Source organism: Corythoichthys intestinalis, chromosome 6 (genome assembly GCF_030265065.1).
Source record: "Corythoichthys intestinalis isolate RoL2023-P3 chromosome 6, ASM3026506v1, whole genome shotgun sequence".
NCBI classification, from domain to species: domain Eukaryota; kingdom Metazoa; phylum Chordata; class Actinopteri; order Syngnathiformes; family Syngnathidae; genus Corythoichthys; species Corythoichthys intestinalis.
Genome location: NC_080400.1, coordinates 5,666,554 through 5,684,685, shown reverse-complemented (window position 1 = coordinate 5,684,685; position 18,132 = coordinate 5,666,554). Strand labels below are relative to the sequence as shown.

Here is an 18,132-nt window from a genome sequence, read left to right as displayed (position 1 = left end):
AAAAACTACAAACAAAAAATATAGAATATTTACTCTTTAGATGGTGTAAAAGCGATTTTGGACGATTTTCATGTACAAAAAAAGCAAATTTATTGTTAGACTATTTGTATTTGTTAATTAAAAAAAATAAGAATAAAAACTACAAACAAAAAATAACTAAATAAGAGCATATTTACACAATTTAGAGGGTCAACAAGGATTTGGACCATTTTTATGGACAAGATATTGTTGCTGTTTTTTTTTTTTTTTTTTTTGTCCAATTAAGAAAAAACTACTAACAAAAACAATTACTCAAAAGAATATTTACTTTTTAAAAGGTCAAAAAGAGGATTTGGATCATTTTTAAGTAAACTCAATTCATCCGAAATGGACGTCTAGCAATGTCAATGGCAGCCAATGAGTTAATATACAGCACCCTAAAATTCTAGTTGACACCAATTTCTCTGTAGGTGTGAACATTTCCGCGTGCTGCTCAACGAAACGGATGAGGACACCATTGAAATCCACCAGTTCCCCTTTCTGGTGTACCGGGCCTTTCTGGAGTACCTGTACACGGATTCCATCAACCTGCCACCCGAGGACGCTGTAGGTAAGGGCTCAACCGACGCTCGTCAGGGAAGCATTGGCGTCAATTGATTCAGTCCACCGCCGTCTCTCTCAGGCCTGCTGGACCTGGCCACCTTCTACCGGGAGAGAAGACTGAAGAGGCTGTGCCAGGAGACCATCAAGAGGGGAATCTGCGAGGAGAACGCAATCACACTGCTCTCGGCTGCCGTCAAGTATGACGCACGGGTAAGCCATAGTCATAGTCATGATTTTAGGTGGCCATTAAAACCGTGCATCCAATCATAATTTTAATCCAAATACTGATCAGATTAAGGAAATTTTGTCTATGGAAACGTAGCCAGTGGAGCAAGCCTATGCAAATTTGGCGCCATCAGCTGGACAATATGTGCACTGTAGGAGCAGGTCATTTTTTTCTCCCATTTTTTTTTTTTTTTTTTTTACTTGTCCTGTTCAGCTGCTTAGAGATGGCAAATGGGAATATGTGTCCAATGGTCTGAGCAGTTTTAGTGTGCCACCTGGGAGTTTGATACACACCCATTGTGGTTGTTCCTGATGTTCTATTTATTAGGAAAAAGCAGCGAACGGGAAGGGGTTATGGGGGAACAGAAAGAAAGGAAGCAGACAGAGGAGGAAAGCACAAACAACAACAGAAAACACATTATTACATGCTTATGCTACCTATGAACATAGTGGTGCTATCATTTGCTAATTATATTTACTCGTGGACACCATGTGGGGGGCCCAGTAACCGAGGAGGGAAGGTATATCGAAAGGAAACGTGACTAGGCCGGGTGGGGCGTACACAATTCCAGCAATGTGAGGCGGGGATCCTAGTATTATGAAAATCACCTGAAAGGGTGGATAAGTTGACATCCTACTCTATTATACCTGATTGCTAATCCTGGCACCGACAATTACATTTATACCTGAATGTGATGTAATCATGCGTAAACCCACTCAGATGTGTGATAGTCCTGCAAAAAAGTGGGAATGCTGCGCGGGGGCCGTCGCAGGGCCCCGGCACCGCCCCCGCGGCACACCCATCGCATCACAGCTCTGGCAAATGGCCTCCTGGACCATCCGTGCCTCCATCAACGAGCCCTCAGGGAAAGGCTCGTCCCGGGGCAGAAGAGGACCCCCATCCAGAGGGGGTGACACCGGCGCCCAGCTGGCGAGGCGCGCTGGGGCCCAAGGGCGACACCCAGGTAGATAGAGAAGAGGAAGGCGGAAGCGGGAGAAACCCCCCTGCAACCAAGAGCCAAGACGAAGAGGAGGCCCTGCCCCGGCAGCCCCGCCATACAGAAACGTGAGGGACCCACCTACCGCCGTATTACTGTGGCTGCCAGGTCCCCGACTGGCAGCCACCACCCAGCACTGTGACGGGGTTGTATGGGGAGTGTAGTGCAGTGTATGCATCAAGATAGAAGAGACTGGCTGAGAGGGCAGTGGGACAGTCTTCCCGGCCGTATATCCCACCCCCACTTGTCGTAGCTCCTGTTTAGATTATAATGTATGTGGTGCCTACAGAGAAAGAACGAGAAGATGCACCACCGCCCCTCACCGGATATCTGCCTGACACGGTACACTGCGGGACCCCACAGCCCTTTAGGCCCGGAGCAGAAAAGGACCCCCGCCCAGAGGGAGTGACACCATGTCGACCCGCCGGCAGTGGAGCAACAAGTCTACTTTTGATGATAACGATTCATTCATTAGTGCTCCAGCTAGGGTCAGGGCATCGTGTCTCTGTGCGTCGAGCTGACCAAATCAACCAGGTTTTCCCAATGATGGCGATCTCTGCATCCTCCATGGTAACTTCATGTTGTTGGAGGTTGCCCTCGACGACGTCGAGCCATCAGGAGGCAGACGAAGGACACGGCCGAACCAACAAGTTCTGCGTTTTGCGACCAAGGCGGATGCTCGGGGATGGCACGTTCGGGCTCTAAGCACGTTAATGGAAACTCGCTGGGGCCACCTGATGTTCTCGGGGATTCTGAGAGCCCTGCTATCAAAGCCATCTTTCTTGCGGCGAGAGTGTGGTTCAGGGGCCGTGTTTCTGAGCCATAAAGCAGGATGGCGAGTACGGCGGAGTTGTCGTCGTATCTGGAGCTTCGTCTTGCATGAGATGGTCTGGTGCCGCCAGAATGGTTTCCAGAGAGACTGCAGGGCGGATGCTGCCAAGGCTCATCTGGGAATAATCTCTGGTTTTAGGTGCCCGTTATCTGTGACGATAGACCCCAGATACGCAAAGTCCTTGACCGGCTCTACAATGTCACTACCGATACAAATAGGAGGTGCGACTTACATGAACTTGGTTTTAGTCCAGCTCACTTGGAGGTCGAGCTGTGCTGCCTCCTTACTGTAAATGCCCAGAGCGTCTCTCAACTGACTGTAGGTTGTACTGAGCAGGATGGTGTCATCGGCGTACTCCAGGTCAGTCAGGGGCAGTAGTTGCCAAAGGGCACTCCGGGGACGCGCTCTCAGACCCTGGACGGTCAATGATGCAGTTAAAAAGTGTAAAATGTCGATGAAATGTTTATATTGTTTTGGCGATCATTCGACTCTAATAGTGTGCGGCAGCCATAGCAGGAAATAACTGGCTCGGTCTTGATCTTTTTAGGACCTGGAAGAATTCTGCTTCAAGTTCTGCGTCAATCACCTAACCTCGGTGACGCAGACCCAAGCCTTCAGCGAGATGGACCACGACCTGCTCAAGAACTTTATCAGCAAAGCCAGCCGTCACGGGGCCTTCAGAAACTGACACCGTCCTAATCAACACGGTAGACCAGAGTAAGACGATCCCCAGCGGTTCTTCGGAGATGAACAACTTAGTTCTATGTCCACGTTTTCACCAGTTTAGTTTGCTATGCTACATTAATCGATATTCCACCGTCCATAAGCTTCCAACTACTGCTAAAGAGGGGCTACCGAAACTGTCTTCCGTAGCCATTTTATCTCATTATAGGTCACTAAGTAGCGTTCCCAGTTTACAAACCATCGTAAATTGTCGTTATCTCACTGATTTTTATTTAATTTTTTGTCATCCATTACCAGACTTTCCCCGTTATAATAGTTCGAGCGTCTTTTGCCGCCGATGGCTTGATAACATTATTTATTATGACAATGAAAAATCACTTTTGAACCGACACGGAATTGTTTGTAAATAGCCTCGGCAACCTTTATATACGTGACTAATATTACATTTCATTGCAACTGAGTCAAGTTTACAAAAAATATCTACGACAACATTTGGGATTTAACCTGCTTACCGACTCTGAAAAAAGCAAGAAATTGAAATTTTACACTGAACCTAGTTGAGTGGAATTTTGGTAATATGTTTATAATGTCACAAAACTTGATAGTCCCCTGTCTTTGCCTCGAAATGGAAATGAGCTTTAGTGTCTTGCTTTTATTTCAGCGCTAACAGCCATTTTGTTGCCTCCAGCAATTTCCATTAATTCAGATCAAAGTTGTAGGTTTTCTATGGGTGTTTATTAAATTAGCGCCCCAGCTGGTATTTTCCTTCGACTACAAGGAACTTTTAATTTCAAAATTTTGAGGGGCTTTGTATTTTCTTATGTTGAGATTTTCTGTTCATTTTATTTATGTATTTTTCACTCTACAAGCCAACTGAGGTTATCATGCACCATCTAGCTATGGTGTTATGGTGGGGTGGCTTGGCTCAGTGGTAGAGTAGTTGTCCCCCAACCCAGAGGTTGTGGGTTCGATTCTTCGCCCTGATGAACTCACCTAAGTATCCTTGAGCAAGATACTGAACCCCACGTTGCTCCTGGTGCTGTGTCACCAGTAGGTGAATGGCGAGATAGTGTAAAGCGCTTTGAGCGCCTTGAAAGGTGGAAAAGCGCTATATAAGTATAACACCATTTATGAAACCCACCCCTCTGTCCAATTTTGGCTCTCTACAGCTCCTTTATCAAAAACTCCAAAGTTAAGGCACTTGTTTCTCATGGCACCACTGTTTTAGGAGCTACGAATTCCACGATCCAACTGTTGTCCCCCTTCCCTTCATGGTTTCGTTTACAGCTTAAATGCTGCATGGTTTAAAAAAAGTGATAAAACTGCAAATGTTACAAAATACTGGCACTTTTTTTTAACACGTTGCACTGTGTTATCATGGACTCTATTAAAGAATATGACATATTCAGCATGTCTGCTGTTTACTGGAAGGGGCATTCCATGTCAACTGTACTCAACGGTTTGACACACCATCGCTGTTTTTGATGAAAGTAGGTGTGATGGTTGTCCCTTCTAGAAAAAACTCACCCGGCAAAGGCATAATATATACAAATATGTAACTGCTCTGAACTGTGCTAGCGAAGCTATCCATCCCCCTTGACCAGGTCGGGACTCGAACTGCGCCCATTGCGGCAGAAGAGCACAATAGTCACTTAGCTAAAGGCCCAGGCTAGCAGCTTTTGCTGCTAGCGTGCTTGATTGAAGGCATCGGGAGGGAGGTTTCAACGGCATACATCACACCTACTTTCACCAATTACATATACCTATTGCGGAAAACACAGACAAGACTGAAGAAGCAGTTTCTGCTTTTGCACTCCTCTTTAAAAGAAACTGCTGTATTGTTAGCCAAAACAACTGTGGTGTTTGATAGAACAATCTGTCTATGTGCTGCCATAGCAGATGTATGGCGCATTAAGCCCCTGAACTATTTTGAATTTGTCCGTTTTACCCCAGAAACCCCCGTTTACAGACGTCACGCAACCGCTTTAGTTTCAACCCAGCCATAAAACGAAGGTCATTAATAAGATTTATTATTCAAAATGTCTGTCGTTTTTAGCTTAGAATCATTAATTGATGTCTTATATTTCATTAAAAAAAAAAAAAAAAAAAAAGACTTTAAAAGATGATTTACTCGCATATTTTAAACTTTTAAACAAATAACGTCACAATGGAAAAAATGGTGTCTGTAAAAAAGTCTCGGATATCTATCTCATAACTATGGCTTCATTGTATTTTTTTGTTTTTTTGTTTCAGTCGCATTTTCTCCGAAATGTTAGATGATAATAATCCATCCAAACAAAGAAAAATTGAAAAAAAAAATTTAAAAGGGTAAATATATGAAAAAGAAAATCTTGACCACTCCTTGATGTCTGCAATTTCTGCATCGCGGCCCTTGTTATATGAGCATGTTTCACCAATAAAATCCCCAAAAAATCCAGCTGTGGCCACACACAGCTGTGTCTTGACACTCATTGATACAGGCTACATGGAGTTTTTTGATCGAAACAAGGTAAGTACATGATAATATTTCGTTAAAGTCATGGCGTCTGTAATTCTGCTCTCGCGTGCTCTTACCTGCAGATAGGGTTTTGCTGTTTAAAACCCCTTTTTTTTTTTTTTTTTTAAATGCCCTACTGCCCAAAATGTTTCTTCCCCCATAAAATTGAGATTTTAAGCTTTCCAATGATGTATCACACATACATATCGGACAATTTAGAAATTTGGCCAAATTGGGGGTCTCAAAGCGGAACTTCAGGTCACCTGAGTGTTTTCCGCCATATATATATTTATATATATCAAATTGATTCTGAGATATATTGCAATATTACGTCACGCAATTCTCGTATCAATTCAAAATCAGTTTGTATCGATCCTTACTTGTGTTTTTGGTGGAAATAAACAATCCAGTGGTTGCACTTCGACTCTTGTCCAGTAGTTGGCAGCGCAAGGGGGCATTGCCTTGCCTCAAGTGTTTTATTGTTAAAATGCGAGTCGTTTTGAACATAAGTATACATGTGTGTGTGTAACAGCTTTACAAACTGTCAAAAGTGAAGGAAAATGCTTCAAAAAGCACAATTGCATTGTTTGCTGTCTGTAAAGCTTCAAACTTCACGTTTTTGGACTTCAAAAAAATGAAAACAACTGGAGATAAAATTGCGGACAAGACCAAACAAACAAACATACAAACAAAAGTTCCATTTGTTTCATTTGTCTTGTACATTTTCTGTTTTCAAGATATGGCCTTTAGTTATTTGTCATGAAGTTTGGATGTCTTCCTCGGTTTACCAGTATGCTTAAATTTAACAACCTTGCCATGCTGTTTGTACTTGGTCCAGATTTATGATACAGCTGACTGTGAACAGCCCACATCTTTGGCAACCATACATGTAGCGTTGCCTTCTTCAAGAAGTTTGCTAATCCTCTTGTTGGAGCCATGATTGTTGTGAATCCACTTGGTCCAGCAGCCCTCCAATGTGTGATAACTAGAGCTGGGAATCTTTGGGCACCTAACGATTCGATTACGATTAAATTATAAAACGATTATTGATCCACACCCCTCCCTTTTTTTTTTTTTTTTTTTAATGTTTTATTCATTAGTTCCAAAATTGTTAAAAAAAATCCTCTCAGGCTAAACCAAACTACTATTTCAGTATCAAGTTAGCATATAACAGTAAACAAATATACAAAAATAAGAGTAAATAAAATACTCCAGTCCCCATTCTGTATCAGCAGCTTTAAACTACATTCAATTAATTTAATGTTGTGAATCAACTCTTACAGTTGATAAAATTGCTCCCGTTATTCCATAATTTCCCTTCTGTCTACTTTTGTCAAAGTTTTAAAACTATTTCATCATTTAAAGATAGATTCAAGACTGGATTCTGCCGATTTAGGATTATTTTAGATAAAAAGTTAATTAGGTTCACTACAACAGAGCCTTCGAGAAAAGTCACTGCTTTAGTACTGCTTTAACATGGTGGCTGTTTACTAACACCGGAAAGTCTGTCATTTCGCATCTCGGTTCAATAATACAGTGGTACCTCTACATACGAAGTTAATCCGTTCCAGGACCTTGTTTGTAAGTCGAAATGGTCGTATGTCGAGCAGGATTTTCCCATAGGAATACATTATAATTCCATTAATTCGTTCCACAGCCCAAAAACCTTCACTAAATCCTTAAAAAATACTGCTGGTACTGTTACAAATGGCAATTACACATAGCAAAACAAATAAATTATAAATCAAAATCGGAATAATAATAATAATAATAATAATAATTCCTGTATTAATGTAACGAATCGAGTTCTAATGTGGCGGACGTTTTTTGCTGACCCTGAACGCACCGCGGTGCTGACGTGCCAGAGGCAGACCGGTGAGCTTGAGTTTCACTTTCACTTTGAATGTTTTCTTAACACCGTCAATTGCGGCAGACAGAAGGTGTTTTTGTTTTGAATAAGTTGTGAAATAAATGATAAAAACGTGGCGAAGTTGGCAATTTCTCTGGAGATGTTACCACAATAAGAATTGTCAGCTTAACTTATAAAGACTGGCGAACGATGGTCGGAGGAGGACCGTGGAGATGTATTGTTGAGCCATTTCACGGATGCCCACCCTACATTCATATTTTTCTGTCATTTGCATCTTCATGTAGAAGGTAAGCGTCAACTTTTTCCTTGTTTCACCACCTGTACCAACCTTTTCTGAAACCAGTGTTGATTTGTCACACAAGAAAATCCGCCGTGCATTCGTCTGCGGTGCTGCCATTGTCGTCGTATTTCGAGCATGTCGTCGGATGTAGAAACAAATGGCGAGTCAAATTTTACGTCGGATGTCGAAAAGTTCGTGTGTCGAAGCGATCGTATGTAGAGGTACCACTGTACATGTTCTAACACCGCCGTCGTCTGTCATTTTGCATCTAGTTCTACATATATATGATATCTGCTGTAGCCGTATGTTCATAGCAACTAGCAACTGGGCGTTATTTGTAGCGGCTGCCGGCCGCAGTCAGGTATGATTGTTTTTTTATCTAGCGGCATGAGTTGAACATGATATTTACTCTCGGTCCGTTCCTCATTGCGTCCTAAAGACCGTGCTGACTGTGTTTTGCTTCCGTTTTACCTGGTATAATTCAATAATGGGAATTTGGATGTTTGTGAATCGTTCTCGAATCTTCCACGGCCGAATCGCGAATAATCTAAGAATTGGAAATTTTGCACGCCTCTAGTGATAACTGCAGTGTTTTTAAACTGCTGACTAACGGGCAGATTTAATCTGAGGCAGGGGCCCAATTAAGGAAAGGAAATTGACTGGATGTGTGTGTATTTTCTACTCAAAATGGAGTGATTCCATATTTTTTTCCTCAGAAATGAGTGATTCTATATTTCCCTCCACTTGCTCTACAATGTTTTTTTTATTCACTTCTTTAAGTGTTTCTGAATGCCAAGGAGTTGCACTTTTGAACTAAGTCATTATTTTTTCAAGCTTTTTATCTGAATTTTTCTATATAATAAAATGTCTGCGTGAGTTCTCGTCCGAGACTGGTGATTCCATACTTTTTGTTAGGGGTTGTATATTTGTTTAAGTAAATTGAGGCATCAAGGGGTTAAAGCTCTTCCCACGTACCCTTCGGATGCCCTCGACTGGGCGTATTTGTTTTACAAAGCACGCCAAACACGGAGTTGCACGCTCACGTGCGAAACGCCGGCGCTGTCCGATCCTCACAGGCTACATGGAATTCCAACGTGATGCCTTTCGGGCCTGATGTCACCTGACAACTCTTCACCCATTGAAGGCCTCACGCGCGACCTTGAGGAGGTGGGAGGAAAGAATGGCCGCCGGCGGGGGGCCGACATGCTTCCTGGCATTGTGACGACTTTAACAATCTTGGGATTTGGTGCGCGAGTCTCCTTTTTTGTTTTTCTGGAGCAGAGACAATCGCAGACGGTGCCTGTTTTTTTTTTTGGGGGGGGGGGCGTAAAAAAACAGTTTCCTTTTCAATTCAACAAGTTACACAAGAGTTAACCCTTAAAGACCTGCAACGTGGAAGCAATTATAGAGAATCCTAAAATTTGAAAAATAAGGCCCGAATGAAACCTTTTTTTCAAATTTGTAAAAAGAAATGTCAAAATGAATATGTGTTTTAAGCGCTCTAACAAGGGCGTAGGTTTGCATAGGGACAGTAGGGACATAACACTACCAACTTTTCAGGATGCTCATATTATCCCCACCAACTTTTAAGCAACCTTATTTGCATTATATAATGACTTCGGTTATATAGGTCATTTGTTCCTATCTATCCTTCCTATCTTCCTATATGTTATAAGGACAGGATTGATCCTATCATTATTAAGTGAATTACAGTACTTTTATTATGTTCAAACTTACACTGACCCCTTTTCACTTGCTGAATGTGCCAGTCCATTTTATCCTAGTTTGATTGGCTGATGAATTGACACCCCACCCCACCCACACACACACACACACTTATTCACAGCCCAACCCCGCCCCTTTCAAAGACGAGGGATATTAGAAGTTTTTTCTGCCAGCAGCAGCCACTGTAAGTAGGGTAAAAAGACGTCAATGTTGTGGAGGTGATGGAACACTCCACTAATTTCGCTACTGCTACAGTGCTTCAAGTCGATTTTACTCACTGAGATTTCTTGAAATAAGAAAAACGGCTAGCTGAAAATAAGCTTAACAGACTTATTTTAAGCAAAATGTTTATATTTAATCTTAAAAGAAAAACTTGTTTGTCAGAAATGTTCTTAATTCAAGAATGTTGTTCAAAGCATTATTTGAAAGAATTTTTTCTTGATTTAGGGGAAAGATGAACAACTTTTAGATGTATGGGCTCATTACGAGCAAATAGTAATATATACTTAAAGTAAGTGGAAGAATCTGACGCATTAATCTGTTAATTACCGTAATTTCCCGAAAATAAGGCGCACTTTTTCCCCCCAAATCCACTTGTAAAATCGAGGGTGCGCATTATACACGGGTATATGGATGGAGATAGAAATAAATACATATAAATATGTATATTTTAAGACTTTTTCTTTATTGACACGGCCATGTTGTGTTGAAGAAAACGCATACGGTGATCTGTTGCCGCCATTACGGTATATTACGTCACCGTTTGTTTTGGTAATACTTCACTCTGATTGGTCGAATGACTTCCGTGAGTTCGTTTCGTCTGCACTGTTATGAGCTCCTTTCGTTTTCCCACTTCAGTCGTCACTTTAATTTTACAGTATAATTCCAAGGAAGATACATTTGCAGTATTTCATGATGATGAAATGAGCAAGCTACACGGCAGCCTTCAAAACGAAAGTAATTTCCGTATCTGAGGAAGCTGGAATTCGTGAAGCGGCAAGACGGTATGACATCGGAGAATCGAGTGTGCGAAATTGGAAACGAATGAAGAAGCAGCTGGAACAAGCAAAGTCATCAGCAAAAGCAATTGGTAGGGGCAGAAAAGCACTTATAAGAATGCTTTAGATGTTCATGTATAATACAGATATGGCTGTTTGTTTTCTCACGGGTTCTCTTAAGTTGGAGAAGTTGCTAAAGGTTGTTACAGTAATGATTTGCACTACCGGAACGGTAATTATCACTGTGCTATGCTTGTGCTGTGTTATGTCTGTTTATAATTTGTTAAATTAAAACGACATTTCTGTATTTCTACACGACCTGTTTTCTTGTATTCTAACATATTTATTGGTGCTAAAATTAGGGTGCGCGTTATACACGGGTATAAGAATTTTCCCTGGATTTTGCAGGTAAATTGGGGGTGCGCGTTATACACGGGTGCGCCTTATATTCGGGAAATTACGGTAGCCTTTAAGACTCAAAAAAAGATGGAGAAAATTATTTAAATAGATTTAACAAAAAATATCAGATTAAGACGTTATAAATTTGCAGTGTGAAAGTATAGGTCAATACAGATTTATTTTGCATTAATCATTTAGCCTATCAATTAATTAGGTTTTTATTGGTGAGAAATGTAACCCTGACCCCCATTCACCAAATATGTTTAGTCTTATTAATATCCCGTCCCCAGCAAAAAGTGTGCATGCAGGTTATGCTGTTATATCGTCCCTACCAATATTAAGACCAAACCTACGCCCTTGCGCTCTAATATCTATAACCCTAGCTAAATCCTGTTTTTTTTTTTTTCTCTCATGGAACCTGCAGATGCATGTGTTGACTTGCATCCATCATTTTTTATTTTTATTTTTTCAAAAAGAAATGTCAAAATTCTGAATTACTCTCAAAATCAGGAAATTTTAGGTGTATCAAATGTGATACATTTGGCAATAAAAGGTAAAAAAAAAAAAAGATGACAAATTCGAGGTCAGCAATGTCTCAAAACGGTTTATTAAATATCAAAACATGACCATTAATCCGCTAATCAATTACTCAAATAATCATGGCAGTATTCGTTTACCTGCAATTAATGTTCAGTTCATTCACAGCCAGCCCTCTCACTTAAAATGGATTGGACATCTATCGCCGCGAATGGCTACCAATGAGTATTGCGTTGACAATGGCAGCCAATGAGTAAATGGCATCAGTTGAAAAATAAGCTAGTGATGACTTTGTTTGACTGGCAATGCTTTGATTTTGATGGGAACGTTGCAACAGGCTGCCCTCAGGCCATTTTGGTAGGGGCGATTAAAAGTTTTTTTCATGCTTCCGCCATGGATTGAAATCAGTTTATCACGAGTCGACGCCCAATTCATTTGAAGTGGGACGCTAAAAATGAGTGAACGTTTGCTCGTTAGCTGCCAACTGTCTCTCTTCAAATGGATTGGACTTCTCGTGCCGTCAATGGCAGTCAATGAGTAAATAGCATCAGTTGAGAAATAAGCTAGTTACGACTTTATTTTTAAGTCAGATGTTTCTGTCACGTGTTCACAATGTGTGACATTTTATGTGTAGTTAGCCTGCCTGGTTGTGTCACTCATGTGACATGCTGCGCCATCCCAGGTTGGATTTTTCTCTTTTTTTCCATTAAGGTCCCATATTATTTGAATTTAAAAATATTAGAAGCTAAAAAACACATCTTAACCAGGGGTGCCAATAATTATGGAGGGCACTGTATGTGGTAATTTAGTATTAATGAGGAAAGAAAAAAATCAATATTTTATCAAAAGCTGTACTAGTTGTACAGAATCGGCATCGGCTGATAGGACACAGGAATTGCGAGCCAAAAAAATGATATAAGTGCAACACTAAAATGAAGGTTAGCTGCTAAACTCTGTCAACATGCTGCATTTTGTTCTTGCTGTGGGCGCAGACAAAGGGAGAGAGGGAGGGTCCGATGGGCGGGGGAAGCGGCTTTAGTCCCGGCCCCAAGTACAAAAGCGTTTGAGAGCGAGAGAGCGGGACAAAGAAGTGGCCAGCGGAAGCCTCGCTCAGATTGCTTGCAACAACCAAGTGCAGACCAACCAGCAGACTTTTTCATGAAGAGTGGTCACGATCCATCTGCTTCCCCTCACTCACTTACGGATATGCCGGCTTTCCCTTTGTGCGACTTCCCAGCCTAAAGGCACATGGCAAGGAACCATCCCCCACACCCCTACGGATCTTTGCACCATGAGCTAACTTCTGGACCGGCGGGGACGTTGAGGATGGGGATCACCTCGGAGGCAAGTTCCACTTTAATCTTGACGCATCAGAGATGTTCTGGAAAAACATCAAGTTGGTAACACAGTCTCAGAAGTTGGAAAATTTGGAATATGTCAGGCCTCTACATTCCACGGTGAGGTCCACAATAGTGTTTGATATTCAGTTCTTCCTAGAAGGTCACAGTTTAAGGATTTTGCTAATTGCTCTTTGACAAAACCAGGCTTAGATGTGATGTTTTCTAGATTATTTTTGGTTAAAGGTCACCATCCTTTCACGCTACATGGTGATACATGGGAATTTAGGACCAGAGCTGCTTCTTCACTTTGCATTTGCACTAAATTGACGTCGAGGAGACTTAACTCTGAAGCAATTTTTGGAATAAGATACGACCTGGACAGTTTTGAGTTCTTCTCAGAGGGATCTTGGTATTACGTTGCTATTGGGAAACCTCTAAACGTGCAGCGCCGGATGTCTTCGGACGCATTCAGAAATGTATTGGTACGGAAATCCATGCCAGATCTGGAATAAAAAAGGACTAAGAAAGTTGCTTTTGGAGAACTGAATCAATCCGGGACTCGATGACAGCAAATTTGGCAGCTTTTTCACAGGAAATCCTTCGCGCCTCGTAAAAGACTTCAGCGCCGGTTTGGGGAACAAAAGACAGAAGCTGCTAAATTTGGCGCTGTTCTTAAGAGACGCCCGACCGCGTCTTAATTCAAAGACTTTTCGGCCGGCGGGTTCTTCCAGACCGGCGATGTGGAACGCGTCCAACAGTTCGGCGGGCAACTGGAGCTGCGGCAAGAACGACGGCTTCAAGTACCCGTTGTACAGCACGGTCTTCAGCGTGGTCTTCGTAGTGGGGCTGATCACCAACGCGGTGGCCATCTACATCTTCGCCTGCTCGCTCAAGCTGCGCAACGAGACCACCACGTACATGATGAACTTGGCGGCCTCCGACCTACTCTTCGTCTTCACGCTGCCGCTGCGCGTCTTCTACTTCATCAACGGCAGCTGGCCCTTCGGCAGCGTGCTGTGCAAGGTGTCGGTGTCGCTTTTCTACACCAACATGTACGGCAGCATCCTCTTCCTGACCTGCATCAGCGTGGACCGCTTCCTGGCCATCGTGCACCCCTTGCGCTCGCGGACGCTACGTACCCAGCGCAACGCTAAGCTACTGTGCGCGGGCGTCTGGGCGCTGGTGCTGTCGGTCAGCCTGCCGACGGGGTTCCTGTTGGACACCACCTCGCGGCAGCGCGCCAACGCCACCTTCTGCTTCGAGAACTTCTCCTCCAGCCAGTGGAAGTCACACCTGTCCAAGGTGGTCATCTTCATGGAGACGGTGGGTTTCGTCATCCCGCTCCTGCTCAACGTGGGCTGCTCCGTCAGGGTGCTTCAGACTCTGCGGCGCCCCTACAAGGTCAGTCGAGGCGGCGAGTTGAACAAGACCAAAATCCTGCGAATGATCGCCGTGCACCTCGGAACCTTCTGCTTCTGCTTCGTGCCCTACAACGTCAACCTGGTCTTTTACTCGCTGGTGCGCACCAAGGCGCTAAGGGGCTGCCTGGCCGAGTCGGTGGTGCGCGCCATCTACCCCGTGGCGCTGTGCGTCGCCGTCTGCAACTGCTGCTTGGACCCCATCGTCTACTACTTCACCTCCGAGACCATCCAGAACTCCATCAAGAGGAAGTCGCTGTCCAAGTTCTCCGAAGCGCTCCGTTCGGAATCGGCTTACGAACTGCAATGCGGACTGAAGAACCTGAAAGCTCCGATGCTACAGGAGGAGTCATCGGTGTGACGTTTTTTTGAGGACTATACAGCAAGGGCGTAGGTTTGGTCTCAACATTGGTAGGGACGCTATTACAGCATAACCTGCATTTACACTTTTTGCTGGGGACGGGACATTAATAAGACCAAACAGATTGGATACATTTCTCAAAAATAGCTGGTTACGACAGAAAAATGAATAAAGTTAAAGTTATTTTCATAGGGAGAAAGTCATTTTTCAAAATGCTTCCTTCATTTCAAGAAAATTTACAGTGGTTGTGTTTTTGTTGGTTTTTTTGGCGGGGGGGGGGGGTTAAAAATGTGCATAGGCTGCAAATATACTTTTTTTTTTTTTTTTTAATGTAGAAAATAAATACATTTTAATTCATGAATAAATGCACAAAATGCACAGTTGAATTAAAGTTGACAGTAAAAAACATACAGGAAGACACCTCTAAGCAGCTTTCTACTCGAGTTTCACAAGTTAGCAAGTTCACACAGTTTAATGTTGTGCACAAAAATACAGCCTGGGACCGTGTGCTTTGGTCAGATGAGACCAAGATTGAGATCGGGTCTGGCGTGCCACGAAAGATGTGCATGATGAAAAGCACCTCATACCCACTGTGAAGTATGGGGGTTGGTCAGTGGTGCTGTGGGGCTGTTTCGCTTCCAAAGGCCCTGGGAACCTTGTTAGGGTGCATGGCATCATGAATGCTTTGAAATACCAGGACATTTGAAATCAAAATCTGTTGCCCGAAAGCTGAAGATGTGTCGTCAATGGGTCTTTCAGCAAGACAATGACCCTAAACATATGGCCAAATCTACACAAAAATGGTTCACCAGACACAAAATCAAGCTCCTCCCATGGCCATCTCAGTCCCCAGACCTTGTTTTGTTGGCAAAAGGGGGTTGTACAAAATATTAACACCAGCGGTGCTAATAATTGTGACACACATTATTTGATGTCAAATATTTTTTTCTTTATGTGGGATTTTTTCCCCACTGAATGAATGCACTTGTATTGAAGGTTGGATTTTTCTCTTTTTTTCCATTAAGGTCCCATATTATTTGAATTAAAAATATATATATATTAGGGCTGTTAAACGATTAAAAATTTTAATCGAGTTAATTACAGCTTAAATATTAATTAATCGTAATTAATCACAATTTATCGCAATTCAAACCATCTATAAAATATGCCATATTTTTCTGTAAATGTTGGAATGGAAAGACACAAGATGGATATATACATTCAACATACGGTACATAAGTACTGTATTTGTTTATTATAACAATAAATCATCAAGATGGCATTACCATTATTAACATTCTGTTAAAGCGATCCATGGATAGAAAGACTTGTAGTTCTTAAAAGATAAATGTTAGTACATGTTATAGAAATTTTACATTAAAACCCCTCTTCATGTTTTCGTTATAATAAAATTTGTAAAATTTTCAATCCAAAAATAAACTAGTAGCCCGCCATTGTTGATGTCAATAATTACTTACACAATACTCATGGGTGTTGAAGCCTATAAAATCAGTCGCACCCAAGCGCCAGCAGAGGGCGGCAAAACTAAAAAAAAAACACAGCAAGTACTCCTTTCCTTTCACTGTGCTGTCATTTTAATCTGTTGGAGCGGGGCATTTATGCGTTAATTGCGTCAAATATTTTAACAGGATTAATTTTAAAAATTAATTACCGCTCGTTAACGCGATAATTTTGACAGCCCTAATATATATAATAGACGCTAAAAAACACATCTTTTTCAGGGGTGCCAATAATTATGGAGGGCACTGTAACTCTGATGCAGGTCGGACTTTCAGTTGCAAAATTAGTGGCATGTTCCCCACCTCCACAACATTGACATATTTTTACATTACTTACAGTGGCTGCTGCTGCTGCTGGCCGGGAAAAAAAAACCTTCTAATATCTCTCCTCTTCAAAGGGGACGGAGGAGACGGCATATTGACATTATTTCTGTCGGGATTGTGTGAAAGTGTGAGTTCTAGTCATCAGCCAATCAAACGTGTGTTTGAGGGGGAAAAAATGGACAGGCACATTCAGCAAGTGAAAAGGAGTGAAAATAAGTCTGAACATAATAAAAGTAATACACTTAATAATGGTAGCTGAACTCATTGTAACATTCAAATAAGGTCGCTTAAAAGTTGGTGGGGACAATTTGAGCATCCTGAAAAGTTGGTAGTGTTATGTCCCTACCGTCCCTATGCAAACCTACGCCCTTGCTATACAGTCACTGTGCAACCCACTGGAAAGGAGTGAAAACACTTGAGGAAGTGCCTGTGCGCGTATCTGTCGCTAACTTTAGCACACTTAACTCACAGACTGACATTGACGGCGTTAGAGGTCGAACCAGTTTGAATTGGGAGGGCTGGCAGTGAGTGAACCAACATTGATTCGCGACAACCCTCTCGCTTAAAATGGATTGGACGTCTATTTCTGAGAAACTCGTTGAAATTCACAGCAGTGAATGGCACTGAAAGAATTAAAGTGGAGTGTAATTGTAAACAACTGCCAAAATTATATTAAAACTTCCTATCAACACTTTAAAATCTGTCGTCATTGTCACCATGAATCTGGGGTGTCAACTGTACAGCCCGCGGGTCACAAACAGCCCGCTAGGGGGTTACGGGTTTGTTCTTACATACTGTAAATACAGAATCGCATGCTTTTATTTTGACTTGATGCCATAAAACCGGAGATTTGTACACTGGCTCGCTTTTTTTGTCCGCAGTTACATTCACTTGCACCCAATCAGGTCAAAATGGATTGGACGTCAAAAGCCGTCAATGGCAGCCAATTAATCAACAAAGAAGTGATCCAATAATGCCCCAAAACCAACAGGAAATGACTTGAAATCAGCAGTAGGTAAATTGGAAATGCCCCAAAACCAACAGGAAGTGGACAAAATCAACAAGAGGTAACTTGAAAATGCCCCCAAATTAACAGGACGTGACCAATGAACAGGAAGTGGCTTGGAAATCAACGGCACATAATCCAAAATGTACAAGAAGTGACCCTGAAGTACACTAAGATTACAAGGAAGGCACATGAAATGAACTCTTTGGCTGCCATTAACAATGATAAACCTCAAATTCACTTAAACTGGGAGTGCTAGCTGTGAGTGCCCTCCATAATTATTGGCACCCCTGGTTAAGATCTGTTTTTTAGCTTCTAATATATTTTTTTTAAATTCAAATAATATGGGACCTTAATGGAAAAAAAGAGAAAAATCCAACCTTCAGTACAAGTGCATTTATTCAGTGGGGAAAAATCCCACATGAAGAAAGAATTATTTGACATCAAATAATGTGTGTCACAATTATTAGCACCCCTGGTGTTAATACTTTGTATAACCCCCTTGTGCCAGCAAAACAAGGTCTGGGGACTGAGAT

The 18,132-nt window shown here is 42.1% G+C and overlaps 2 protein-coding genes across 2 annotated transcripts in view; both read left to right on the top strand.

Annotated features, from left to right (window-relative positions):
* The window catches only part of rcbtb2 (regulator of chromosome condensation (RCC1) and BTB (POZ) domain containing protein 2), a 30,010-nt gene extending 21,181 nt beyond the window's left edge, over positions 1 to 8,829 (top strand). Inside the window, exons 10-12 of the mRNA XM_057838466.1 lie at positions 450 to 589; positions 662 to 792; positions 3,185 to 8,829. Coding sequence (XP_057694449.1) covers positions 450 to 589; positions 662 to 792; positions 3,185 to 3,325 — 412 coding nt within the window. The 3' untranslated portion in view covers positions 3,326 to 8,829. The remainder of the gene's footprint in view (positions 1 to 449; positions 590 to 661; positions 793 to 3,184) is intronic.
* Positions 8,830 to 12,726: 3,897 nt separating this feature from the next.
* On the top strand, positions 12,727 to 17,936 carry lpar6a (lysophosphatidic acid receptor 6a). Its single transcript, XM_057838003.1, has one exon. The coding sequence runs from the start codon at positions 13,706 to 13,708 to the stop codon at positions 14,744 to 14,746; it is 1,041 nt and encodes a 346-aa protein (XP_057693986.1). The 5' UTR covers positions 12,727 to 13,705; the 3' UTR covers positions 14,747 to 17,936.
* The last annotated feature ends 196 nt before the right edge of the window (positions 17,937 to 18,132 follow it).